This window comes from Melopsittacus undulatus, chromosome 12, assembly GCF_012275295.1.
Source record: "Melopsittacus undulatus isolate bMelUnd1 chromosome 12, bMelUnd1.mat.Z, whole genome shotgun sequence".
Lineage (NCBI taxonomy): Eukaryota > Metazoa > Chordata > Aves > Psittaciformes > Psittaculidae > Melopsittacus > Melopsittacus undulatus.
Window position 1 is genome coordinate 3,936,061 of NC_047538.1, and position 26,830 is coordinate 3,962,890.

At 52.6% G+C, this 26,830-nt stretch overlaps 1 protein-coding gene across 2 annotated transcripts in view; it reads left to right on the forward strand.

The window, feature by feature from the left end:
- The window catches only part of EPHA8 (EPH receptor A8), a 42,662-nt gene extending 16,044 nt beyond the window's left edge, over positions 1-26,618 (forward strand). Inside the window, exons 3-17 of one of the 2 annotated variants that reach the window (XM_034068172.1) lie at positions 1,845-2,508; positions 14,389-14,544; positions 15,506-15,841; positions 17,343-17,467; positions 17,636-17,798; positions 18,238-18,334; positions 18,802-18,869; positions 19,366-19,491; positions 20,292-20,477; positions 21,059-21,120; positions 21,486-21,695; positions 22,890-23,039; positions 24,474-24,664; positions 24,960-25,115; positions 26,504-26,618. In XM_034068172.1, coding sequence (XP_033924063.1) covers positions 1,845-2,508; positions 14,389-14,544; positions 15,506-15,841; positions 17,343-17,467; positions 17,636-17,798; positions 18,238-18,334; positions 18,802-18,869; positions 19,366-19,491; positions 20,292-20,477; positions 21,059-21,120; positions 21,486-21,695; positions 22,890-23,039; positions 24,474-24,664; positions 24,960-25,115; positions 26,504-26,618 — 2,805 coding nt within the window. Of the gene's footprint in view, positions 1-1,844; positions 2,509-14,388; positions 14,545-15,505; positions 15,842-17,342; positions 17,468-17,635; positions 17,799-18,237; positions 18,335-18,801; positions 18,920-19,365; positions 19,492-20,291; positions 20,478-21,058; positions 21,121-21,485; positions 21,696-22,889; positions 23,040-24,473; positions 24,665-24,959; positions 25,116-26,503 lie in introns of both variants that reach the window. The other variant, XM_013127638.2, reaches the window with a different exon arrangement.
- The last annotated feature ends 212 nt before the right edge of the window (positions 26,619-26,830 follow it).

The window sequence follows — 26,830 nt, forward strand, 5'->3', positions numbered from 1 at the left end:
ACCACTTCAAACTGTGGGCTGAGAGCAGGCAATGAGGGAGGGTGATGGTGCACACAGTGCCCATGCTCCTGGACCGATGGTACCCAGCGTCAGAGACTCCTCTCCCCAGCTATAAGAGCCTGTCACTAAGGAATGCCTGAATCAGATCCCTCCATCCTGCTCTAGGGATGTCAGAGCCTGTGGGATCAGTGTCACCTTATGGCACACTGGGAGGATGCTCCTGTGGCTTCTGAGCCACCAGTTTGGGTGGCGTGTCCACCTCCATGTGTTTCCACCGATGGCAGAGCACCTGTCCTGTAGATCAGTGGTACAGGCAGGTGTTTTGGGATCCCAAGGTGCTGTGTACAACCCTGGGAAAGAGCTGACGGTCCAGGCACTGTGCAAAAAAGGACCCAGTGTGAAGGAGTGATGCTACAGCACCTCCCATATGAAGATAGGCTGAGAACATTGGGGCTCTTCAGCCTGGAGAAGCCGCGTGGAGACCTCAGAGCAGATTCCAGTGTCTGAAGGGAGCCTGCAAGGATGTCAGAGAGGGACTCTTCATCAGGGACTGGAGTGATAGGACAAGGAGTGATGGGTTCAGACTGAAACAGGAAGAGTTAGGTTAGATATAAGGAAGAAGTTCTTTACTGTGAGGGTGCTGATGTGCTGGCACAAGGTGCCCCATCCCTGGCAGTGTTCAAGGCCAGGTTGGATGGAGCTTGGAGCAGCTGCTCCAGTGTGACGTGTCCCTGCCCATGGCAGGGGTTGGAACTGGACCATCTTAAGGTCACTTCCAACACAAACCAGTCTGGGATTCTATGAAATGCAAACCCTCCAAGTTCTCCCCTGTGGCTGATGCTGACCATTGACAGTACTTGGAGATGGGCATTCAGCTCCCTGCTCTCTGCCAGCCATGAGGATGCTGCCAGCTCTGGCAGTGCCACAGGGGTGTGCAGACACCAGAGGCAGGAAAACCACCTCCTCTGCCAGATTTGGGAGAGAAGTCAATGTCTGGAGACCCAAAGCATCCACACTAGCTGAAGGTCAAGGTATTTTGGTGCATAAAATAACCTCATATTTCTCTTGCTGGACACAGCCGGAGAGCTCCAGTCCCTACTTTTGTTGCAGAGGGAAGCTGTAAGTGCATAGAACCATAGAAGAGTTTGGGTTGGAAGGGACCTTATAAGGTCACCTGGCCCAACTCCCCTCCCATGAGCAGGGTATGGCAGAGAGCATCCCTGCTGCCACCCCTCAGAGCACCCCTGTACCCCTTGGCCAAGTGGCAGGAGTGTATCCTGTGTGTCCCATCACTTTCTGTGAGCTCCTCTCCATGGCTGGGGAAGCTGAGCTCCTTGCTGGAAGCCCTGTGTTCACTGCATGCTTCCCCTTCTCCCCATGGTATGCACCCAAAACTCACTCTCCAGCTGGAAAGCAGCCTCTTTAGTTTGTGCATGGAGGTTGCATGAGCCAGAAGAGATCCACGTGCCTTCCTGCTGCTGCTGTGAATGACAGGTTGAGCACCAAGAGACCTGCAGACATGGTCTGGAGGGTTTGGAGCTCTCCCAAACACACACTGCCATCCATTTGTGCTATCAGGTCAGACTTATGCAAGCAGGGGTACACTGTGCCTTTAGCTCTTCGTCAGTGTGGGCTGTGAAAGTTCCTGCCCAAATTAGTGCTGGGTACAGCCTGCTCATCCTCATTTTCTTTTGGCCTGTGACAGTAGTGACCTCTTGTCCAGAGGCAGCTGCAGGAGCAGATGGAGCTCATCCCAGAGTGGGTGATGGCAGATTCCTGCATGCCCTGTGCTCTCCCAGTGCTCGAGGACACCTGGAATGACCTGTTCTCTCTCTGTCCCACAGTGGGATTCGATCAATGAAATGGATGAGTTTTTTAGCCCCATCCACACCTACCAGGTCTGTAATGTCATGACTCCCAACCAGAACAACTGGCTACGGACCAACTGGGTTCAACGGGATGGAGCACGGAGGGTCTATGCAGAGATTAAATTCACGCTGCGGGACTGTAACAGCATGCCAGGGGTGCTGGGCACCTGCAAGGAGACCTTCAACCTCTACTACCTGGAGTCTGACCGGGACCTGGGTACCAGCACCCGCGAGAGCCAGTTCATGAAGATCGACACCATCGCGGCCGATGAGAGCTTCACCAATGTGGACCTGGGGGTGAGGCGCCTGAAGCTGAACACAGAGGTGCGGGGTGTGGGGCCGCTGAGCAAGAGGGGTTTCTACTTGGCATTCCAGGACATAGGCGCTTGCATCGCCATCGTTTCAGTGCGAGTGTACTACAAGAAGTGTCCGGCAACAGTGAGGAACTTGGCATCATTCTCCGAGGCTGTGACTGGGGCAGACTCGTCCTCCCTGGTGGAAGTGCGGGGAGAGTGTGTGGGTCATTCGGAGGAGAGGGACACCCCCAAAATGTACTGCAGTGCAGAGGGAGAATGGTTGGTGCCCATTGGGAAGTGTGTCTGCAGTGCTGGCTATGAGGAGCAGCGGGATTCCTGCATGGGTGAGTCTGCTTCCTGCTAGCAATGGCTGCAAGGGGAGGGATGGCTGCAAGGGGCTCTCAGCTCCTTGGGGATGGGCTGAGGACAGAATCCCACTCACACAAACTTGGACAGACATCCTTTGTGGGGGCGAAGGGCTGCCCAAGCCTTTGCTGATCATCTTCATGCTTCTACAATGTGTTGCAGGTACCACCAGAAAGCTCCTTGGGAGCTCCTGTGGGTCTGACCATAACACATCTTGGTGCACAGGGCTCTGGGATGGGGACTGGTTTTGCAGTGGGAGCTGGCATCGGGACAGGGACTGCCCTGGCTCCATCTTTTCCTACCATGGAGCACGGTGGTCCAGAGCTCCCATCCGGTGCCTTCAGCAGCTCTGGCTGGTGCTGAGGTCTCTGCTGGTGTACGCCAGTAAAGCATCACTTGACTTCTCCAAACTGCCCCACCACTCGCTTCCCTTTGGCAGGGGTTTGAGCGAGAGGAAAGCAAACAGAAAACCATGGAGCTTTCATGAAACAAGGTTATTGCGTCCATCCATCATGGCTCCCCGGGGCCGCTCAGAGCTCTGCAGCCTGGGGGTACCGGGAGCCTTCCTGGGGCCCCCCTGTGCCACTGGGCAGACTTCAAGCTGCCGACTGTGCAAACTGTGATAAGGAAGCGGGGTGACCAGCAGCAGCCGTGCAGCAGGCATAGGGATGTGTGTGTACAGAGCACGGGCTCCCCATGAGAGCCCTCTGCACGGATCTGTTTGCTCTCGGCTTCTTTATGGGATGTGTTTAGGGGAGCAGCACAAATAAGAGTGTGGGGCCTTTGTTTGCCTTTCATGGAAACGCCAAGTGGAACATTTGTCTTAGGGAGACTTGACGCAAGGTCAGGATGTCCGATGCTGGATGGGAATGGATCCAGGGGCTGCTGGGACCCACACCAGGCCCAGCGAGTCCCCAGCTATGAGAGAGGAAAGGACAGGCAGAATAAATACTTCTATCCAAAACTCCTGCCTGCAACTGCTGGTTTGGAAGTCATCCTGGGATAGATTTGACAATTTATAAAGGATTCTTTACTGTGAGGGTGCTGAGGCACTGGAATGGGTTGCCCAGGGAGGTAGTGAATGCTCCATCCCTGGTGGTGCTCAAGGCCAGGTTGGACAGAGCCTTGGGTGCCATGGTTTAGTGTGAAGTGTCCCTGCCCACAGCAGGGGGTTGGAACTGGATGATCTTAAGGTCCTTTCCAACCGTAGCTATTCCATGATTCTATCTTGTCCCATGTTCAACAGTAGGTGCAAAGTGTGCGTGAAAGGGGCACTGGTGTGAGAGCTAGCCTGACTGCAAGGAGCTGTAAGTTCATAGAACCACAGAATGGTTGGAGTTGGAAGGGACCTTAAAGCTCATCCAGTCCCAACCCCTGCCACTGGCAGGGACCCCTTCCACTGGAGCAGCAGCTCCAAGCCCCTGTGTCCAACCTGGCCTTGAACACTGCCAGGGATGGGGCAGCCACAGCTTCTCTGGGCACCCTGTGCCAGTGTCAGCCCATGCTGCTCAACCAGCAATGCTCTCTGGTGAAAATCTCCACGGCTTGTGGCACCAGAAACAGGACACAAATGACACTGGACTTTCTCTGACCTCGGTATCATCTCACATTCCTCCTTTCCCTTTCCCATTCATCCAACGCAATGAGTTGGATAGCTCAACACCTCTCCCTTGGCATCTCCTTTGGAGCAGGAGTATATGTATTTATACACAAAAGCAAACAGATGCCAATCTTTAATCTAAGCTTCTTGTGCTTGACTGGGACAAAGTGCATTTTTCATGGCGAAAAGTGCCTTTCCAGGGTGATTTATAACCACAGCGGATCTGCTGGGCTTGGAAATTAGCTGTTTTAATTGTCAGGTGGACAAAAAGCAGGATTCCAGTGGCTGGAAATTTTCATTCTCCATCACCGAGATGAGATGATATAAATCACTCCTTGTGGCCCTAATAATCTTTCTATAAATATCAGGGAAATTCAGTTTTCGCTTGGGGTGGGGGGGAAATTAGTGGGAAGACGTTTTGCCTCTATGGCAGTGTTTAAAATGTGATTCCAAATTAATTTCCTTCCGCCTTTCACAGCCAGACTCCCTATTTGTCAAAGCTAAAGATGTTTGAACAGTGGAGGTTTCTCCCCCTCCTCTTCAATGTTCATTTTCCTAAGGACCTGCCAGGGTGAAGGAAGAGAGCTCTGGAAACCAGATCATGGCCCAAGCTGTTCCCAAACCTTCAGAGGAGAAGGAAGGCTGTGACACAGAGCGGGGAAGGACGGGGTGAGGTGGGCCATGGTGGAGGATGAGGAAGAACTTGGGGAACTTCTCTGCCTCTTGTCCCCTTTACTGTCAGCCATCACCTCGGATGCCTAAGCAAAAGCTGGGCAGGAGGGCGGTTGCTGGGCTCTGTGACTCCTTGCTCTTACTCAAGCAGGATCCACACATTTCATCTTATTGTGATGTCCTGGTGTTTGCCGTAAGGATGTGAGGGGCAGTTTCCATGGGATTGGAGAGAGGACCACACTAAGGCTGCCAGCTAGATGTGTCATAGCTCTGCATCACACAAGGCATTTGTCCCCCATATATGTGCCTCATGCATCTGCAGATGCACAGGACCCCCTTTTGACTGCACCAGACCTGCACATGAATGGCCACAGCTGCTGATGGGGTCCTGGGGTCTGCCAATTTCTACAATTCCCAGCTTCCAGTCCCATGGAATCTTCTGCCACAGCCACCCCAAGAATGAAACCCCTCAGGGTCTCTGCCCCCCAAGGGCAGCTCAGCCCTGCTGCCCCACTCACTCTTCCCCACCTTAGTCAAGGGTCTGAAGGACTTTGCTTCCCTCACCCCCATCATACACAGCCAGCTCTTTCCTCCTTGAAACGCATCACTCCACAGCAAGACACATTAGTACCTCTTAACCACAGCAAATAGCAACTGCTCTGCCTAAATAGCAGAATAAGCAATCGCATAAGTAAAAGGGATCTGCCCTCGCATTTTATCAGATAAGAAGACAATCAGCATAATCCACCTTATTTATATGCAGCTACTGTACAGGACAAACAGAGACCCGTCTCAATAAGGTCGGTGCAATTAAAGTAATGAGAGAGGGAAGCACTTTAACCCTGGTTCTGCTTTTGTGGGAATGGAAGACAGCCATAAGCCACCTCCTCAAAGGAGCTGTGTGGCTGAGACCCAGAACAACTGTTCCACACCCTGGGGTTGGATGGAGAGGTGCAGGGATGCTCCGGCAGGACAGGACAGGATCCTCAGGACAGGATCCCTGCATCCACACCCCTCATACCTACCCTGGCCAGACCCTCTTTGGGGAGGGCTGCCCTTTAAGTCCATGATCCTTGTATCAGGGTCAGTGTTTTGGGGCAGATCTGCATCATTCCGTGGACAGACTCTCTTCCCTGTTGCCAGAGTGAGTGGATGAGCCTTTGACAGAAATGTGATTCCCAAAGAGGGTCTTTGTGGTATATCCATAGGTTTCAGGAGGTTGGGAGCAGGTATCTTAACCTCCTGGTATCCTGATGGCTCTGGTTGCTTTCCCTCTGCTGTGCTTGGGAGTTTCAGCTTGGCTGCTGCCTTTGCCTGGAAAACAGTGATGAGGGAGCAACAGGTAGGTGATTGCTGCTCCATCAGCCCATTTACAACTGAGGAAGAGCTGAAGAAATGGTCATATCCTCTAAACAAGGAGAAGAGAGGGAGATTGTCACTACTGGCACCCTTACCAAACTGAAGGAGAGGTGGAAATAGGAGATAACGCTGGCTCCTTATGGACAAACCCCTCTGCTGCTGGGCTCCTTGTGTCTTCTATGGCACATGGCTGATGGAAATGGATCTGCAGAGTCTGGTTAGCAATCCGGGAGGCAGATAATTTTTTCCAGTTGGTGGGATTCATGCTGATGAACAAATCAGCAAATCTAATGTACCTTAAACCTTCCTTGTGGGCAACTTTAATCGAGCAATTAAAGCACCACGGCATTGCTAATTAAGAAGAGAAAATACCCAGCTTGGTAATTATGTGTTTGTGAATACAGTTGTGCCTCCATGGACCTTTATGAAGCAAGTCAGTGGGGGCTGACTTTCCAGATGGTGGGACAGGGGGGGAGCGGAGCTGTACAGTGTGAGAGGAGGGAAGACTCCATTTAGCTGCACCATGTCACTGATGTACTGTGCTGGCTGGGCACAACACAGGGACAGGGCAAGCCCTAAACACCCCAGGGGACAAGATGACACAGGTGAAGGCATTGCAGACAAAGCCAGGTCAAACACATGGACTCCAGCCGTGCTGGGCAATGACCTGCAGCCACAGCAGCAAACCTTTGCAGCTGTGTGAACAGATGTGGTCCAGATGCTGGTGTTGGAAGGGGAGGAAAGGTGGAGACATACGACCTTATCTCCTTGGGCTTGGGCATGAGAGGACAGATCCTTTGCCCAGTGCACTAATTGCCACTGGATACCCAGCCAGAGAGACCACAGCCTGTGCTCCCTTCCCTCAGTGCAGAAGGGGTGGAGAAGCATGCAGGGGGGAAGAATGATGTGCTAGGGGGTCAAGGGAGCCCATCAGAGCCTTGCTCCATTCTCTTCCCTAATTCCAGAACCCTTTCTAAGTCAGAGAAGTCTCTCTCCCTTTTCTGATAACAATGATTTTTTCCCCCTCCTGGGTAAGAACATCACTGAGGAACCTCAAGCTTGTTGTGTGGTGTCTTCATGTGAAACAGCCCATACAGGCTGCCTGGTTGGAAACAGGAGACTGGTCTTGCTGTGCTGACTCCAAGCAAACCCCACAGACTGCTCCCAGGAATGTGCCTGGGGGTCACACATACCTGTGTCAACCAGCAAACTCCATCCCTGGCAGTGTTCAAGACCAGGTTGGATGAACCCTTGGGTGCAATGGTTTAGTGTGAGGTGTCCCTGCCCATGGCAGGGGGTTGGAACTGGATTTTAAGGTCCTTTCCAACCCTAACTATTCTATGATTCTATGATTTCAGTGTACCCATTACCACGCTGGGCTCCAACACCCTTAGGTCCTGCCTGGAAGTTTATGTACTATATATCAAGGTGACAGATAAATGTATGTCAACATACCTTCCGATTGCAACTCTAGACACATATGTTGGAATACTTCTCCCATTTCCTTGCAAAACGGGTGTGGATTTCATGGAGATTTTCCATGCAAGTCCCAGTGCTCGTATGCCAGCCCCAAGCTTCAGGCTCAGTGATGCCTGCTCAGACTCTCCTCTGCCCATTGGCAGGGTACCAACCTGTCACACCAAGAGCCAGACTGCACCATTGCCCTGAGTGCCCACCACAGAGGGGTTCTGCTGTGAGCCTCCCAAAACAAACCTTTCAAAGGCAGGAGCAGTGATAGTTCCAAGGATGAGCTATGGGAGTTCTGCAAATGCCCTCTCTGAGATGCCAAGCAGGAAAATCAAGGAAACATAGTGATTCACATTGCTGGTTTGCAAGCCAGTCAGCTGCCTTGTAAAATACAGGCAATATCAGCTGGTGAGATTAAATCACCTCTGTTTATCCCATGCAAATCCCTGCATCCTTAAAAACAGCCCCCAAAAAAACCAATAAAAGCCCAAACCAGTTTGTTTTCCAGGCCACATAAGCCAGGACTATCCAGGATCCTGGTATTAGACTTCAGATGAGAACAGACTGCAAAGAAGATGTGTCAGAGACACAAACCGCTTGCACAGTTTGGGCTGGGCTTTAGGAAATCTTTCCTTGCAGGATTATATCCAGCTCTGGGATGGGATCCTTGGATTCGCACTTGCCTCATATCAGTTTGTAACCCCAGATCTGAATGCTGATTGGTCTGTTTGGACCCCAGGTCTGCTGGGCTGTGTGTGCATCACTAGTTGAGCTCAATGAGTGTGCTGGAGCATTACAAGGTAGTCTCAGCATCTCCAGCACCTTCAGTTCCTCAAGCAAGTGGCCAATTGTATGTACAAGGAAAACAAACTGAAGCAGCCCCAACACTTAAAACAATTCTACTTTTTTACTGGTTAGGAGCAAACTAAAGGACAGAGATGGCTTCAGAGCTGCCCTTTCCCCACCAACAGAACAATATGGGGTTTATCCCATATTTTACTGCTTGCCACTTTTCCTCTGAGTTTGCTGTGTTTTGCAGCTGACATAGATGAGGGTTATGCTAGACTGGAGTTCAGGGCATCAATGGGGATGAAACAAACTTCATTTGTGCTTGGTGGTCTCTGTAGCCCCTACAAGAGGTGCCAAAGGGCAACTGGGCTGTGATGGATGGATCTGGGAGCATTCAAAGACCTTCGGCAGTTTGGGAATCTGTATCCTTGTTCCACACAGCATTAGGACAGTGACAAAAGTTTGCTCTGCACTTGGCATGAGATCCCACACACAACAGTTCTTCTTGTGTGATGACTTCCTCCCCTTCCTGAAGACAAGATGCTGCTGCTGACACTTCCCAGTGAAGAACAAAAGGATCCAAAACCTGGATGCTTTGCATCCATCCAGCATCCTGTGATGCCCTTCACTTGCTTCTTCTGTGGGCACCCTCATTTTAAAGCTCAGCCCCTGTGTATATCCAGAGCCATATGCATGCAGTGAGAGGGCTCACAAACCCTCTAAAGCTGCATAACAGCTCCTGCAGGGTTGGGGTTAGGTTCCTGGTGTTCTGTGTGACCTTTCTTCATTTATGCATCTTCGCTTCCTGAAGCCTTGCAGCAGGGATGCAGGGTTGCCCCCAGCACCCTGCTCTGCAGGGGTGGCTCCCATTCAGCCCTGCTCCTTCTTGAATCCAGCATTTTCTGTGTTTGGTTTTAGCCTGGTGAAAACCCTGTTTTTTTTCCGAAGCTTTGGATAATTCTGTATAAAACCCTCTGAGAAGGCAGAGTTTGGAAACAGCTTTTTTTTTCTGATTCTAGCATTAGGCTGCTTGTTTCCGGATGACTCCTGCAAGCTGTAGCATGTCCCACATAAGCCTTATGAAATGCTTTTGCTCTGAGAGCGTGCTAGGCTGTCTCACCTACATGACCCTGCACAGCATCCCCCTGATTCCAGAAGGGTGTCTGCACCACGCAGCAAAGCAGCGCTCATAGCAAGCTGGGATTTGGATGAAGATGCAGGGAAGAGGATCAGGATGGAGTGAGGGGTGATTTCAACAGGGCATTCAAGGCACGTGGCAAGAACTGCTAATTTCAATATAGCAGCACCGTGCAGATGTCCAGTCTGGGATGCAGTCAGTCTGCACCATCAATGGTTTCAGTTTGCCCAGTGCTACAAGTGGAATTACTCCACTTTGTGGGTGAAAACTGCTCCCATTCCCTATCCTGCAATGTTTATGGGTTCAAAGGAGTGTGAGATGGGTTGAACTGTGGGAAGAAGGAACAAGCAGTGAGGAGGCGATGGCAGACAAGTTCTGGTGTGTATTAGTGGTTGTAAGGCAGTACTGGGTGAGGGAAGGGTTGTGAGCTGTACAAGGGGGTCACATGGTGGGAACTGGGATGTGTGAAGAGCTGTAAGGTGGTGCTCAGGGGCTAGAGACAAGACAGTGACTGGGAGCGGGTGAGACAGAGGCAAGCAGCACACAAAGGATGCACAGAGCATCAGCAGGGCTGTAGGGCAATGCATGATATCAGGACCAAGAGTCAGCCCAACAGAGACAGTCCAACCCAGCCCCAAAACACCCCTCCAAGACCACAGACCAACCTGGTGAGAGACCCTGTTCTGACCTGGGACTGCAGAGAAAGGGGAGAACACAGCCTTGCAGAAAGACAAGGCTTGGCACAATGAGGCAGATGCCTCTTGTTAAGACATGACTGTGAATAACACGCTGCTGTTTCAGTGTCTGTGTCATGTGGGAGCTGAGATTGGTGGCATCATGCTGAAACTGGATTGAAAGGAGCTGGGATTTTCTGTGCTAGCTTCTTCCCCACCCTGGAGGCCTCTGGGACTGGTGCCTGTCTCTGGCTGTCACAGTGGCTACGATAAGCTTATTTCTCCCTCTATCTCTTCCCAGCACTGCCAAAGGGAGGTACCTGGCTGCTCTTCTGGTGACTGCTGATGCTGAGCTTCGTTGCAGGGTCAGGAAAGGGGGTAATTGGTAGCATCAGTCCCACATGGCACCCTCTCAACCGTGCCCTCACCCTGCCCCAACCTCCCAGGCTGAGCATGGAGCTGAGAGGGAGTGACACAGGGTCAATGCAGAGCCCCATTGAAGCAGCCCTTGGTGGTCCCACCAGGGCCACCTGCAGAGCACTAGTCCCAGACGGTGACTTCAACATGAGGAGAGCGGCTCATTCCCAGATAGAGCATCCTCGACAGGTTCATCCATCATCTCCCGAGCTCTGCCAGCTTATTAACAGATGTTGTCCTGTCCCCAGAGGACGGAAAGGGAGGGAAACAAATGGACTGAACTGCAGATGGTTGGCAGAGCCCTCCCCACGCTCGCTGCTTCTGAGACGAGCCTGCTGCTTCTGGCTGCATTGGGCAGGCGATGCAGGGGAGAGTGGGGCTGTTGGGCTGGTAAAACCAGGCAGGATGTGCTGCACAGGGTGGGGGATCAGTGGTATTGACCCCAATAGGCTGGGGTGATAACCGGGGACCCACTTATGTGACAGAGAGCTGGAGGTGTGCTCTGCCAAGCACAGGTTTGTGTTGGGTTTTATAGGCTCTGCCTATGATACCGGGATCAGCAGTGTGGATGTGCAAGTCTTGAGCTGGGCTGCAGATGAAGGTCGCTGTGGTCCCATGTGCACTGCAAAATCACACTGTGAGATGAACCTGCAAGGACAGACAGAGCCTTGGCTGGGTTTTACAGGGAGATGGGACTGGGGACAGAAAGAAGATACTAGAAGCAGGACTTCTGGTGGTCCGCAAAGAGGCAGGGCCCTTAGGCACAGATTTAGGGTAGAAATTGCATGAAATAGTTAAAAATAAGAAATCTCCACCTTCTGCAGGGCTCCTGGGAGGGCAGGCAGGACCAGCTGGGTGCAGAGCAGACAGCAGGACAACCATTCCAATAGTGGCTTCAGGTTTTGGTGGCTTCAGTGCATGCTACAACCATAACTGTGGAGCACTGTGATTTTAGACCTGGTGCATTAGATTGAATGTGTCTCACTGGCCACTTCTCTGCTGGTTTGCTTTTACCAGAGCTAAGCCAGGAGGTCCTGGTTTTCCACATGGTATGAGGGAGCTCAATCCAGAGCAGGACATTCCTGTCATCCTGTAGGGATTTCATATCTTGTGCAGGTTCCAAGCCCTCTCCTGTGCCTGTGAAGGGTTTTGCATGTGTGTGTCCTGCTCCCATCTAAAGCAAGCATTGAGGCACACTGAGGTTCATTATCCCATCCAGAGCAGTGCCTGCCCCAGCCCCAGTTGCTCTCCAGGCCTCCCCATGTTCTCATGCTGTCCAGGCTCCCAGAGGCTCTTCCCTGGTGCACAAATTCACCTGTAATTTGTCATTTAGGATAATTTTCCCCTTGAGTGCATCTAAAATAATTGTGAATCATTGCTACGGGTAATTAACAGGGTTTATTTTTACAGCATTGAATGCTAAGTGGTTACAACTGCTTGGTACAAACCTGCTTTACAACTGCTTGGTACAAATCTGTTCCCATGTTCTAATGTTCCCATCCTTCCCCTATCTCTCCATACTTGTAGCACTGATTTCTCTGCCCTTAATTAACTATGTTTTGGGGGGGGGAACCACTCCAGTGCCTCTTAAATCAAGAGTCCCTGGTTGCTGTATGGGTAGAGATGACAATGGTTTGCAGGACCAAGGAGGATTCACACAGGTTGAAGGCAACGAATCCTGACATATACATTGCCAAGTGTGGACAGTGGGGCTGTGTCATCACAGGGTCATTGGGTAAAGGCAGGGAGTCCCTCTTAGTGTGTGGCATCAGGAGAACCAGTCAGCACCAGAGTGTGGCAAATGCCCTGAGCTGTTCTTGATGCAGCTACTGGAGACAGCAAACCTCTGCCTCCCCTGTGTCCTCTGTGCTTCTGATGGATGGTCCTGGGGAGATGAAACGTGTCAGGAAGGCTGGGGAGCAAAGCCAGCCCTGAGCTGCATCAATTTCCCCCTAAGTCACATCTGCCTTCCCTTGCATCCCCAGTTTGGGCATTTCTGCTCCTTGCCCTTATGCACTTTTTGAAATGGAGGAGCAGGAATTTAGGAGCAAACTCTGCAAAGGCTGGGTTCACTTTTCCAGCCTGCTGTACCAAGACATGACACCAACCTGTGACACCAACATGTGTACATCCTGCTGGTGCCCTTGCTCCCCTGTCTATAAGGTAGCATTCGGTGCCAAGTGCCACAGGAGCTGGTGACAGTAAAGAGAGACTAACAAGGCACCAGGGATGCATGCGGATGAAGCTCTGCCTTCAGCTGCTATAGCTGGAAGTAGCTCAGTTATAGTCTGGTTTATTACTGTGCAGCGTGTGATCTGTGAAATATGCTGGTAGCACAGGGAGATCTGTGGCAGGGGAAGGAGTGTTGTTAATAAGAAAACAAATCAGCACCTAGAAGCAGAACAAACAGACGGCACGGAGGGACCCAGACCACCAAGGATGCTGGATCACAAACAAAACCCTTCTACATGTTTGGAAGCAGAAATTGAGGCTGAATGCAGAGTTGGCAACGGGGGCTGAAGGTATTACCACCTCGGTAGGGAAAAACTGAAATGAGTCAGAGCCAGGAATAGCGCTTGAGTCACTGGAACTGGTCCTAGAAATGCTTGATGAATACAGGGACCCAGGCAGAGTCTGGTTTTTCCTTACTTGGAATGGAAATGTGCAGAAGAGGGCAGATCCTTCCACGCCTAGGCAGACACTTGACGCGCCACATGTCACTATGGAACTAATCGATTTCCCTAACGAGAGACGAGCTGTTTGTTTGTGTGACAAATGATCCACCCGGGGGGCTGCTGCTGGAGCTGGGGTTGGGATGGAGCAGGCTGATGCCATCGTGGGTGTGGGATGAGCGGGTGCTCCTGCCTCGCAGCCCCAGCACCAGCAGAGCCAACGGAGGTGGGAGGTGTTGTCAGAAGAACTCAGCCTGGCTTGCTTGGCTTTGCTGTCCCTCCATAGACCTCAGTGTGTGCTGAGGGCTTGCTGCAAGGGGGAACAAAAGAGGGTGTTTTCCCTTTGTTTTGTGCAAAGAAGACATTTGCCCACAGTAGATGTGGCTGTCCCATCCCTGGCACATCCCTTGTCCCATCCCAAGGCCAGGCTTGGAGCAAGCTGCTCCAGTGGAAGGTGTCCCTGCCCATAGCAGGGGTTGGAACTGGATGAGCTTTAAGGTTTCTTCCATCCCAAACCATGCTGGGATCCTATGATTCTATGGAGGAAACCTTGCTCTGTGTAGCAGCGCACCAAGGTCAGAGGACAAGCACCACCATGTCCCAGGAGTGGAGCTTTTAGCTCTTGAAACCCTTGCCATGGATGCTGCTGGGCACCCCCAGAACAAGCAGTGGGGCAGCTCCTGTGAAAGAGCACTGCACCACACAGATTATGGCTCTTATAATAGCAAGGTGATTTCCAGTGATGCCTGGTTTATTCTTTGCAGTGCTCCCTGGCCCTGAGCTGCATCAGGGAGGGTTCTGGGCAGCAGGCAGCAGGAAAACACCTCCAGCTCTGCAGGCAGGTCAACAAAAGCAAAGGCACCTGGGTCTGCCTGTGAAACAGTGGGGAACCAGTATGGGTATGGCAGTAGCACAGCCTGGGAGAGAGACAAAAGCAGTCTTCATAGGGCTGGTTTCCCATGCACTGGATGGGGGTGAGAGCCAGGTCCCGGTTCATGCTGCTGGGATGTGCTGAGCTGTGGGATGCTCCTCATGCAGGCACATCCCCCTGACCCTTCCCTCCTCCGCAGCCTGCCAGCTGGGGTTTTACAAGTCAGCTCCTGGGGACCAGCTCTGTGCCAAGTGCCCCTTGCACAGCCACTCGGAGAGCCGGGCTGCCCGCGTGTGCCGCTGCGACAGCAGCTTCTACCGGGCCCTGCAGGACCCCCCGTCTGCTGCCTGCACACGTGAGTACCCCAACATGAACCATCCGTGGGCAGGCATCACATCCACAGACCCTGCAGATGATGCACCCCTGCCCCTGTGCGTGCTGCACAAGGCACTGTGCACCTTGACACATGGGCTGAGACCCCCTTTGCTGCACTCCCTCACTGCCCTCTGTCTCATCCTCATCCTGCTGCTCTCCAAGCATCCCTGCTCCTCTCCCAAGGGTCTCTCCTGTGATGGACTAGGGTGAGACCATGGCTCTGCCAGCAAGCTTGACCTGCTCGCACACCAGCCACTTGCTGGCTGTTTTCCTTTGCACAAAGGGTGAGGGTGATCAGACCCAAAGGGCAGCACAAGTGTTGCTGTGCTCTCCTGGACACTGGCACTAAGGTGTGTCATATGGTTTCAGCCCGAGTCTCTGCAATGGGCTGCTTTAAGGGGTTCAGTGCTATTAAAAGGGGACAAGAACATCCCAGGACTCCTCCTCCTCTCTGTCCAGGAGGGAAGAAGGGTGGATGGCTACTAGCTGATGCCAGGGTGAAAGACATGTAAGCAACATCTGACTTGTGTTTTCCTGGGGAATATCCACTGAAGACTGTTAAACTCCCCAGGAAATGCCAGTTCCCCCTTCCCTTTAGATGAGCAGGTCCTGTTCTCCACTGTTCAACCTATGCACACTCTTCTCCCAAAAGACTTCATACATCCCCACTGCTTCCTGCTTCACCCCCTGAACAAACATCAGCTCTTTCCTGTCTGGCATTTGGCATTAAGATCCAGGGCATCTCACCTCCATGGCACTTTAACCTGAGACCTGTCTGTGGAGCATTCCCCACTCCGGGCAGCATTCCCCTGTAGCATCATTTGTGCGTGCAGGTACAAATGTCAGCACCTTTGCAATGTGACCATGACAACAGTGGCATCTCTCCATTGATCCCATGCTTTGCAGCCCCCACTCTGCCTGAACCTCCGCTTCTTTCCCAGGCCCCCCCTCTGCTCCCGTGAACCTGATCTCCAGCGTCAATGGCACCTCGGTGACACTGGAGTGGGGGCCCCCCCTGGACAAGGGGGGCCGTGCTGACATCGTGTACAACGTGGTCTGCAGGCGCTGTGCGGGTGATGCTGGGCAATGTGAGGCATGCGGCAGTGGGATCCGCTTCGTGCCGCAGCAGATGAGCCTGGTGAAGGGTGTGCTGACCGTCACCAACCTCCTGGCCCACACCAACTACTCCTTTTGGGTAGAGGCAGTCAACGGCGTCTCTGACCTCAGCCTGGAGTCCAGGAGAGCAGCCGTGGCCAACATCACAACAAACCAGGCAGGTAGGAGGAGCAGAGGCTTCGCCTCCACCATTGTGGGTGATGCTGATGTTGCTCCAACCAGTATCTGCCAAGGGCTGGTTTGGTGATGAGCATGGGACACACTGGAGATGAGGATCCTAACCTCTCTGCTGCAGGAGGTGGATTCAGGAGACAGGATGGGCTGGAGACAAGCTGCTACCCAAGGCAGCAGTGGTCCTCTGGTTCACAGCATCCCTTTTCATCCTCCTTTCCCTCCCCTTCAGACTGCGGCTGCTGGTAGAGGCTCCTTTTCTGCAGGAGACAGGGGGCACGGAGAACACTTGTTTGTTGACAGGAACATTAAGTGGAGCATGAATCTTTCAGGCTGTTCCTCCAGCCTTCTGTCCCTTCCCAAAGGGCCAAGCAGCAGTTCATGCTCTGCTCTTAGCTCACACCAGTGCCAGGCCCTGGCAGGTGACAGCAGCTGGGGAAAGTCTCTCTCGTGCGTGTCTCGTCTTTGCAAATCCCTTCATTTGAATTGCTTTTTCCCCAGGAAACCCTGGAATAGTTTGAGGTGGAAGGCACATTCCAAGGTCTTCAAAGAAAGAGAGAGAGGCTTTTCAGCAGGGCCTGTTGCAATAGGATGAGGGTGATGGTTTTAGACTGAAAACTGGAGATTCAGGTTGGATGTGGGGAAGAAATTCTTTTCAGTGAGGGTGGTAAAGAATGGGCACAGGCTGCCCAGAGAGGTGATGGATGCTCCATCCTTGGACACATTTGAGGCCAGGTTGGATGTGGTTCTGAACAACCTGATCTAGATGTCCCTGTCATTGCAGAGGGGTTGGAAGTAGATGAGCTTCTAAGGTCCCTTCCCATCCAACCCATTCTATGATTCTATGGTTCTATGATTCCAACCTCTCTGCTGGGAAGCGGATGCTGAGCAAACGCTGCAAAACCAGTGGGGTTGGGAATTTGGAGTGATTAAAATTTAGGTGTGTGCCTGCTCCAGCTCCACACCATGGAGCATCCTGCCCACCTTGAGGGGTGAGGGACCCAGCCATGCTGCATGGGGAGCCCTGCCCATGCTGGTGCTGGACACTCTTGTCTCCCAGCCCCTGAGCAAGACAAGAGTGGGTGCAGCAGAGATGCTCTGGGGTGGATTCCCATCATTCCACCCTGTCCCAGCTCCCTGAGGTCTTATGTCCCAACAGTGATTTCTGATCCTCATAGGAGCCAGCCCAAAGAGCTACAGCTGCTGCCTTTCAATCCCTGAGTACCCCACTGCAGTCCCTGCAGCCTCTTTTGGTCTTTTGGTTATCTTGGCAGTCCTGGGATAATTTTGGCCTTCATGATCCTAAAGGTCTTTTTCAATCTGGTTGATTCTGTAATTCTATAATTCTATGGCTTTAATTAAAACAGAAATAGGGCTTAAACCAGGGGTCCTGCATGGGGCTCCAGGTCCAGCCCTCCCTGGTGCTGTGTCCTACTGCCCCAGCCATGCCCAGCCATTGGGTACCTAACACCCTGCTGTCTGCATCCCCAGCCCCATCCCAGGTCATGGTGGTCCACCAGGAGAGCACAGGCCAGAACAGTGTCACCCTGCTGTGGCAAGAGCCGGACCAGCCCAATGGCATCATCCTGGAGTATGAGATCAAGTACTATGAGAAGGTAATGCAGAACTTGCTGCCACAAACCGGTCCCAGCATGGTTTAGACAGGGTCTTGGTTTAAATCCCAATTGCTGCTGTCAGCCAGCCTTGTACAAAGAACTGTCTTGGAAGGCTTTGTGGATGCTGTCTTGATGCAGCAAGGTTTTTGGGGGGGTGTTTTTCACCAGGACAAGGAAATGCAGAGCTACTCGACTCTGAAATCCAAGGGCACCACTGCCACCATCTCTGGGCTCAAGCCTGCAACCCGCTACATCTTCCAGGTTCGGGCTCGCACGTCTGCAGGCTGTGGGAGGTTCAGTCAGACTGTGGAGGTGGAGACAGGGAAGCCAGGTGAGTGACTGTGGTTGTGGGGTGTGGGAAGTGTGGGGCAGGGAGCTTGGGGAATGGTGATGATGTTCTCCATGGCCACCGTGCCTCTGCCGCATAGAGAGGAAGGCTGGAGGCATATCTGGGCTTGGGGCTTGCAGGGCTTGCTTGAGGTTGCCCTGCTGACATGTGCTGATACATTAGAAAGAAGAGGGAGGAAAGACATAGAAATTAAGGCAAGGAAGAGATGGTGAGGTCCTGAGGCTCCACTCTGTGCCAGTTTGCTGTATCACCATGACTTTCCCAAGGTTTTCCCATGTGTAAATGGTCCCTGTACACTGGGACAGCCCCAAAGCTGGGGTTGCATGGATTTGAAGACTAGAACCCCACCGGGTTAGGTAGGTTCCTGAGCCCAGCAGTCTTTGCACTCTATCTCACCTCCTTCCTATCCTGCTTCTTCCAGTTTCTCTCCGGTACGACACGATGACGATTGTCTGGATCTGCCTCACACTCATCACTGGCCTTGTTGCATTGCTGGTGGTCTTAATCTGCAAGAAGAGGTAAGTGTTTTCTGGAGGTCAGTGTGGTTGTCACCAGGCAGGGCTGGAGGTGTGGGAGATCTTGAGCACAACTTTGCTCTTCTCAACTTGTCCAGAGCATCCATAGGTCAGGAGTTAATAAACAGCCAAGAGGCTTTGTTTAGGGGTCACCCTGCCTCCATGTTCCCTGAGGCAGAGCCAGTCTCCAGACCTTCCTGTCATTGGCAATCCTGGGGTGAAAGTCTTTTCCAACCTGGTTGATTCTATGGTTCTATGTCAGCAGACTGAGTAGCAGTAATGATAGCAATAGATACGGCAATAGCAGAACCAGTACCACTGCCAGCATGAGGGCTGACAGGATGGGCTTAGGGTAGATCCTCCCAGGCTGCATACAGCCCTGGCACACACTGCCTTCCACCCTGCCTTTGGGATGCTGGTGGGAGCAAGGGACAAGAGCACCTCTTCTGACCTGTGTGTCCCCATGGCAGGCACTGCGGGTACAGCAAAGCTTTCCAGGACTCCGATGAGGAGAAGATGCATTATCAGAATGGGCAAGGTAGGACCCTCCTGCTGCTGCCCCTGGGGCATGAAGGACCCTATGGATTGGCAGGGGTCTGGACCATATCCCCTGGGCCTGCTGTGGTTTCCAGAGGGAAGGGTTTTGACCACCAGCTGCTTCTGGGGATGTGTTTAGGAGAGCTAAGCAGGGGCTGTGATCCCAGGGACACCCTGGTGATGGGGTTTGAGGGGTTACACAGTGTGAGATGCCACTGTGGTGGCTCACCCCAAATAGCAGCAAGCCAGATGGCTTGATGGAGGGAGACAATCACACTGAGGAGACCCAGCCAGCTGGGTTCTGCACTGCTCTGAGGACACTGCTATGCCAAAGAGTGCCTTAAGTTCCCTTGCGTCTGCAACCTCTGTGGCTCCTCAGCATCTCAACCCGAGAGTCCTGCCCTTGCCCATCCCCTGCCCAGCTGCTGGGTGCCCCTGCTTCTTAGCAGAGCTGCCTGAAAGTGCCTATCTCCTTTCTCCCCTTTGAAACCCGGCAGTGAAGTTCCCCGAGTCCAAGTTCTATGTGGACCCTCACACATATGAGGACCCCTGCCAAGCTGTGCATGAGCTCACCCGTGAAATTGAGGCCTCCCGGATCAAGATCGAGAAGGTCATTGGGTCTGGTGAGTCCCTGGGCCAGGCTGCCTCTTTACACCACATCTGATGAGGGAAATTCAGTCTGTGGTTGTGCTGGGACCACAGCAGGCTGCACATCACTAGCATGGTGCTCACCCAGGGCTCTATATCCTGTTAGAGACCAAAACCATGGGGAGAGTGGGAGCTTTTGTAATGCATGAAATAAGCTCCTTGGAGGCAGCCCAGTGCTGGGGGCTGCTGGTGTGGCACCAACAGCTCAGACTGACACAGCAGATGGCTCAGCCTGCCTTGTGTGGGTGCTCCAACGTGGCCACCCTGCTTTGAAACCTCACAGCAAGCATCTCCAGTGACAAAATGCAAATGAAATTGTAGCTAAATGGCACGTTGTCAACACAAAAAGGGTTGGTTTTTTTTAGGGAAACACAGGGCAGGGATGGCAATGGGGCTTCACCAGCAGCACCCCAAGGGCTTACCCCAGAACAGCATAGGGAAGCCTGGCTGGAAGACATCCTGCTGCTCTAAGGGATTCCCAAATTTGTTCATTAAAAGCAGTAAATCAAGTGCCACTGTAATCACTATTACTAACCCATCACTTTCAGTGTAAGGCATCAGAGGGAGGTGGTATCTGATATTCCTGTCTGGTTGCCAGAGGTGGCACTGGAAGCTGGCGATGGGAAATCCTTTCTGTGCTCAGAGGCAGTGATGCACAAAGAGCCTGGGAATCCCAAGGAGACTGATCACAGCAGACTGGGTGATCCATGGTGCTGGTGGGTCAGTACACCACTATGTACTCAGGAGCTTCCCATGCCCTTCCCTTGCCTTGCAGGGGAGTCTGGAGAGGTGTGCTATGGCCGCCTGAAGCTGCCAGGGAAGAGGGAGATTCCTGTGGCCATCAAGGCGCTGAAATCTGGCTACACGGACAAGCAGAGAAGGGACTTCCTGAGCGAGGCCAGCATCATGGCACAGTTTGACCACCCCAACGTCATCCACCTGGAGGGGGTGGTGACCAGGAGTATGTTACCGGTGGGGATGGGATGCTGGTGGGCAGAACTGGGAGATGGGGGTCAGGGCTCTCTTTGGTTACACTCATTCCTTTAGCTGTCCCAGATGCCCACTTCTCAGATATCCATGTACTGGGGTCCCCTCCATCCCACCCCCTTGCCTTCTCTTACAGGACACACTTCCCATGTGGCAGTTCTTCACCTTGCTCTGCAGTGGCCCCAGGTCAGGGTTATTGGTTTGGGAGATGCTCTGCCCATTAGTGTTTATTTTAAAGGCTGCTTGTGTTGCATCATAATTTGAAGTCTTCCTTCAAAAAGCACATTCTGATGCAAAGCATTATGCTAATGGCATGTAGATTTCAGTAAGATAAGGAAATTGACCTAGCCACATCAATAGCACCGGGAGGGAGGGGTAAGTGTTGGGGTTATTGCCACATCCTCAGTGCTGTGCCCATTCTGTATGGTGCAGGGGTGAGACCACTCTGGGGGGTGCAGGAGGATGGATTCACATCTCTATCAGTAAAAGCCTGGCACTGGGCTTCCCAGAGGAAGGTGACTTCTCTGTTAACTTGACCTCTCTTGTCTTCTGCAGGCAAATTGGTAATGATTGTTACAGAATACATGGAGAATGGCTCGCTAGACACCTTCCTCAGGGTAAGGAGCTCTTTGGTCTCTTCATTCATTGCACATCCCCCTGGGCTGAGTGACTGGAGGAAGCTGGCTCCTGCTCCTCAGCATCATGGCCACTGCAGCCCCTGCAAGAGAGCAATGTGCTCTGGGCTCTCACCTCTACAGTAGGTATCAGCTCCAGGGCATCGTGCCCAGCTCCATGGGGAAAGGCAGGGACACCAGCCTGAGCTGCATGTCAGAGGTGCTGGGAGGGTGGGAAGCAGGCTCTGGGACAAGACAGAGGCACTGGGGCTAGAAGAGGTACTAAGTCAAATACAAGAGGTACTAGGGGGTTAGTTTAGTGATGCTGGTGAAAACCATGGATGACCGCTGGGATATTTCCTTTCCAGAAACACGATGGGCAGTTCACCATCATCCAGCTGGTGGGCATGTTGCGTGGCATCGGAGCGGGCATGAGGTACCTGTCTGACCTGGGCTACGTGCACCGGGACCTGGCTGCCCGCAACATCCTGGTGAACAGCAACCTGGTCTGCAAAGTGTCTGACTTTGGCCTCTCTCGCATCCTGGAGGATGACCCTGATGCTGCCTACACCACCACGGTGCGTGGCTCCTAGAGCTGCAATGTCTTGCTCAGCCTTACCAGTGGTCATTGCCCAGGCCACTGACAGATGGAGAAGCTGGACACCCTCAAGTCAACATAGGCAGGGTAGGACTGGAGGCAGTCACCTCACTGCTGATAGCTGGACCAAGAACATGAACCCAAAGAGCTTTAGAGCATTTCCCTTCATACAGGGACATCCCAGAACTCAGGTGTGCAGTGAACACAGCAGGGAGATGATCAAACCTCTCCAGACAAACAGGTTTTGTGGGTGCACGTGGCTCACTGCACAGGGACAGCCCCATGTCCCTGCTGGAGTCCTTCCATAGACTGTAGCTCCATCCACTCCTCCAGTTGTCCCAGAGCCATAGGTCAGTCTGTGGGTGTTATGGTACACTCAGCAGCAGTGTGACCACACAGTAGTTTTTCCATGTGACTCTGCCTCGTTCAGGGGTGTGGAAAAGGTGGGAATTGGCTTTGCAGCCCAGGTAATTCTGGTTTGATGAAGACACTTCTGTCTGTGAAGCCATTTTAAGACTTTTCTGGCCAACCTGACGGCTCTGGGGTTTGATGTGCTGCTCCACCGGAGGTCACCAGAGAAGGTATATTGAGGGAATGTGCTCTTTTAGTTCTTCTCTGGCCACGAAAAGAGGAATTAGAGTGCTCCTCAGGCACACCTCTGACTGGGAAAACGTTGTGAATAGATAGCTATTGATGGAGGCCAGTCTGGAGCTGCAGCTGAGGAGTCTGAACACCATTTTTCAGAAGGACAAAGACTAAAGAAGCAGAAAGAGCTTCAAGTTGCTTTGGGTTAGCTGATGGCAATGCCCAAAGCAGTTGCAGCTCTGAGGGATGAGTGCAGTGGCCTATCCTGGAAACCATGGCCTTCATGCTTTTTGCTTGGCTTCAGTCAAGAGAAGAATTGAGCCAGGATGTGTCCCCTGTATGTGTTTGTATTCAGCTGCTCCCTTTGGTATCTCAAACACAGATCTCCTTTTGTGATATTCCAGATCCTTTAATTCTGGGGAATGCTCCTGCTGCTTAGTTCAAGTACAGCATCCTCTGCATCTTGGCTTTGGGACTCTCAGAGGAAGGGTCGCCCATGTCCTCTGTGCCATACAGACACACACAACTTGGGCTTCCTCCCACTAAGCCAGTCTTTGACCTTTTCCCCCACTGTTCCTCCCTCTTCCAGGGGGGGAAGATCCCCATTCGCTGGACAGCTCCGGAGGCCATCGCATTCCGCAAGTTCTCCTCGGCCAGTGACGTGTGGAGCTATGGCATCGTCATGTGGGAGGTGCTGGCCTACGGCGAGCGTCCATACTGGAACATGACCAACCGGGATGTGAGTGCACAGGGGCATGGAGAGCTGGGAAAAAGGGACCCAAAGAGCAGCCCTTGCCTTCCCTCAGCTCCCCACGGGGCTGTGCACACTGTGCTTGTACCCTCAGTGGGGACATCAATGTGATGCCCATCACTGCACTGCACTGCACTGATTTCCCCTTACAGCACCATGGCTCCTAGCTGTGCCTGGTGTGTGCACTGTGGGTTTCCCCATCCCCGTCTGTTGCTCTGTATAAGACTTTGCCCTGGCTGAAGGTCTTTAGCACATGTGCCACCTTTCCCATTCCCTGGAAGGGGTCAGAGCTTCCCTAGGAGCACTGTAGCCCCACTGCATTAGCCTGGTTGTTCCGTCCTCCACCCGGGGCTGAGGGTCCATCATTTCTACTGCTCATGTGAGGCTGCTGAGAGCACCAGGCTTGCATCACCTGGCAGTCAGCTTTGGGCTTGTCAGAATTATATGGAGCTGCTCTTACCTCAAGAGTGGCATAAAAACTATAAACAAACATAGGTTATGGTCCTGATTATAACCTGGGAGCAATAGTTCCAAAAGCAGGTGATAAAAAGAGTATTTTGACTGCAGAACCACAGAACTTCCTTTTTACTTTAACCTACAGGGACTATAAACGTCTTTGCCTTCTTCCTGATGTGGGAGACCTGAGAATACCCTCTCCCAGGTGTTCTTAGTAGTTTAGAAAGTGGCCTTGGTGACAACAAGGAACGGATGCAGTGCTTGCACTGCCTTCACACAGTTCTTCAAGCAGGGTTTCCTCTGAGCGGCAGCAAGGCCAGAATGACTGAGTGAGAGTGAGGGTCTCATGGCTTGTCCGCTGGAGGGAAGCTGCAATGTTTCAGGCCTATTGGACCCTGTAATAAATCTGCTCTCATAGCAGTGATTTCTGTATGTGCTTTGTATCGAGCCTGCTCCCAGCCTCCCATGAGGCTTCATACGTTCATTTGTTGTTTAGCATGAATCTTGTGTACACCTCACCCCTGCTTCCCCATCTGATGGTACCAGCAGCTCATGCACCAGGGATCATCCTTGTGTGTCATTATCCAGGCTGCTGGGCTGCGTGGAGACTTCATAGCAGCCTTCCAGTATCTGAAGGGGGCCTATAGGGATGCAGTGACAGGACAAGGGGTAACAGGTTCAGACTTAAACTGGGGAGGTTTAGATTGGATATAAGGAAGAAATTCTTTACTGTGAGGGTGCTGAGGCACTGGAATGGGTTGCCCAGGGAAGTTGTGAATGCTCCATCCCTGGCAGTGTTCAAGACCAGGTTGGATGAAGCCTTGGGTGCCATGGTTTAGTGTGAGGTGTCCCTGCCCATGGCAGGTGGTTGGAACTGGATGATCTTAAGGTCCTTTCCAACCCACACTATTCTATGATTCTATGACTCACTTAGGGTACAACTCCTAACTCCTGCCTTCCTCCCAGGTCATTAACTCGGTGGAGGAAGGCTACCGCCTGCCTGCCCCCATGGGCTGCCCCACGACCCTGCACCAGCTGATGCTGGATTGCTGGCAGAAGGACCGCAGCGAGAGGCCACACTTCTCCCAGATTGTTGGCATCCTAGATAAGCTGATCCGCAACCCGGACAACTTGAAGTGCACGGCCACTGTGAACCGGTAAGGGCTGCGTGATGAGCTGGTGCTGGGCAGAGCGTGTGGGTTGCAGTGAATGAGGGGTGTTCCTGTCCATCTCTAGTAGCAGTGTCTTCCCCTGTGACCATGGTCATGCACAGGGCTCATGGGCACGGATTAGGGTGGGCACATCACTGCTTTGCTCCATGGTCTGGGGTAGCAGTGCCCATACAGCAGTGATTCCTGCCCTGAAGATATCAGGCTCTTCAAGCTGGACCTCACAGCCTGGCCACCGAGGACCAGCACCTCCTGGTCTAATCCTTTTTTATCCTGCTCCCAGGTTCACCCAAACACCCTTTGACAGGGGCCTCCTGGACCTGGCCACCTGCCTGACTGTGGAGGACTGGCTGGACTCCATCCGACTGGGACACTACCGGGACAACTTTGCCATGGCAGGGTACTCCTCCCTGGGCATGGTGATGCGCATGAACATCGAGTGAGTACCAGAGAACAAACAGCACTGGTTGGGTTGCCCTGCACCTTCCCACTACCCTCAAACGGTGACCGTCCTGCCTTGGTTTGCTCAATATAGTCAGTCGCTGATGCCAGAGACATAACCCTAAGGAAAAGGTGTTGAGATCTGGGATGATGTCCAAGGCAGTGCTGACCTTTTGGAGGTCTGGAAGTTGTACTTGAGAGGGTGTGAGCATCAGGTCACCTCTGTGATTTCTCTCCAATGTCACCATGGATTCATCGGTAATTTGGGTTGTAAAGTGCCTCACGAGGTCATATAATCCAGATTATATGATAGATACGAGGTTTCTGTCTCCTTGCTCTTCTCACCTGTTTCCCTGGTAAAGGTTTGTCTGGATCAGAGCATGGCTGTGCCATACTGCACAGCTTCTCTGGGATCACTGGGAAGCAAACAGAGTTGGGGGCACCTCAATGCTTCTTCAGACCCCAGAGCACTGGACTGGCTCCTTGCTCAGTGCAGCTGGGCAGGGAGGTACCGTATAGGGCCTTGTTGTGAATGCAGGGTCATAGCCAAGTGACCAAGGCTGGGTTTAGTGAGGAGAGCTGGGGAAGATGTGTCTGACCCATCCTCCTTTTGCTATAAGGAGCTGCCACCTGTACAGGGGTCTCCAAGTTTGCTCATGCTCCAGGCAGTACCAGAAAAGGTGGTGACTATACTTGCTCCTATTCTGGGCTTCCATTCCCCATCCCTTGGTATTAACATTAATGCCAGGGCTGACAACAGCCTCTCCTGCCTCTGAGAAGACTTTTTCCCTGTCAAAAGGCATGGAGCTGACAGACGGTTCCTGTGACTCAGGAAGGATGTTACAGTGCACACCTCAGCTGAGGTGCAGCACGTTGAGAAGGAGCCAGTGAAAAGGAAGATGGAGAGACACAGACAGAGGGTTGTCATCCATTGATTGGGGGCTGTACCTGGGGCCTTTGCTGTGGGATTGAGCTGATCCTGATCCTTGTTTCTCATGCACATCAGGGAAGCTCTAGAGTGGGGAAGGCTCATCATCCATCTGTCTTTCTGACTGGGTTATCTGAGGGCATCGCACTAAAACTGAATCCAATTTCAGATCATTGATCTTGTCACCTGTTAGCTTGTCAGAAGTGATCCCACTTTTCCCACCCCTGGAGCTGTCATGGCAGTCCTGTCAATAGGATATGGCCAAGGGAATGGCAGCCTTTGTGCCCCTGGGAGGATGCTCGTGGACCCTCAGCAGTAGCAGACTTGTGCTAATGGGCAAGTGGAGAGAACCCAGACGTGAGGTCCTGGGCTGGTCCATGGGGTGCATGCATGGAGAGGAGCAGTGCCCCTGTCCAGGTCCAGCCCTTGGGGTGTCTGACAGTGTCTTTGTTCTCCAGGGACATTCGGAGTCTGGGCATCACCATGATGGGCCACCAGAAGAAGATCTTGAGCAGCATCCAGGCCATGAGATCCCAGCTGCTGAACACAAACGGCCCCAGGAGGCATCTCTGATCACCCCATTTGCAGACCTGCAATGGGCATTCCTTAACACTTACCCTGGCAGAGGGGCAGCAGGGTGGTGAGCAGGAAAAGGGGCACCAGATCAGGACCTGGAACCCCACCAGCATCTCTTTGATATCAGCATCAGTGGAAATGTGCTTTCCAGATACCTCGATGGTCCTGCTGCCTCCTTCCCCCATCTGAAGGGGGGAGCAGACTTCCAA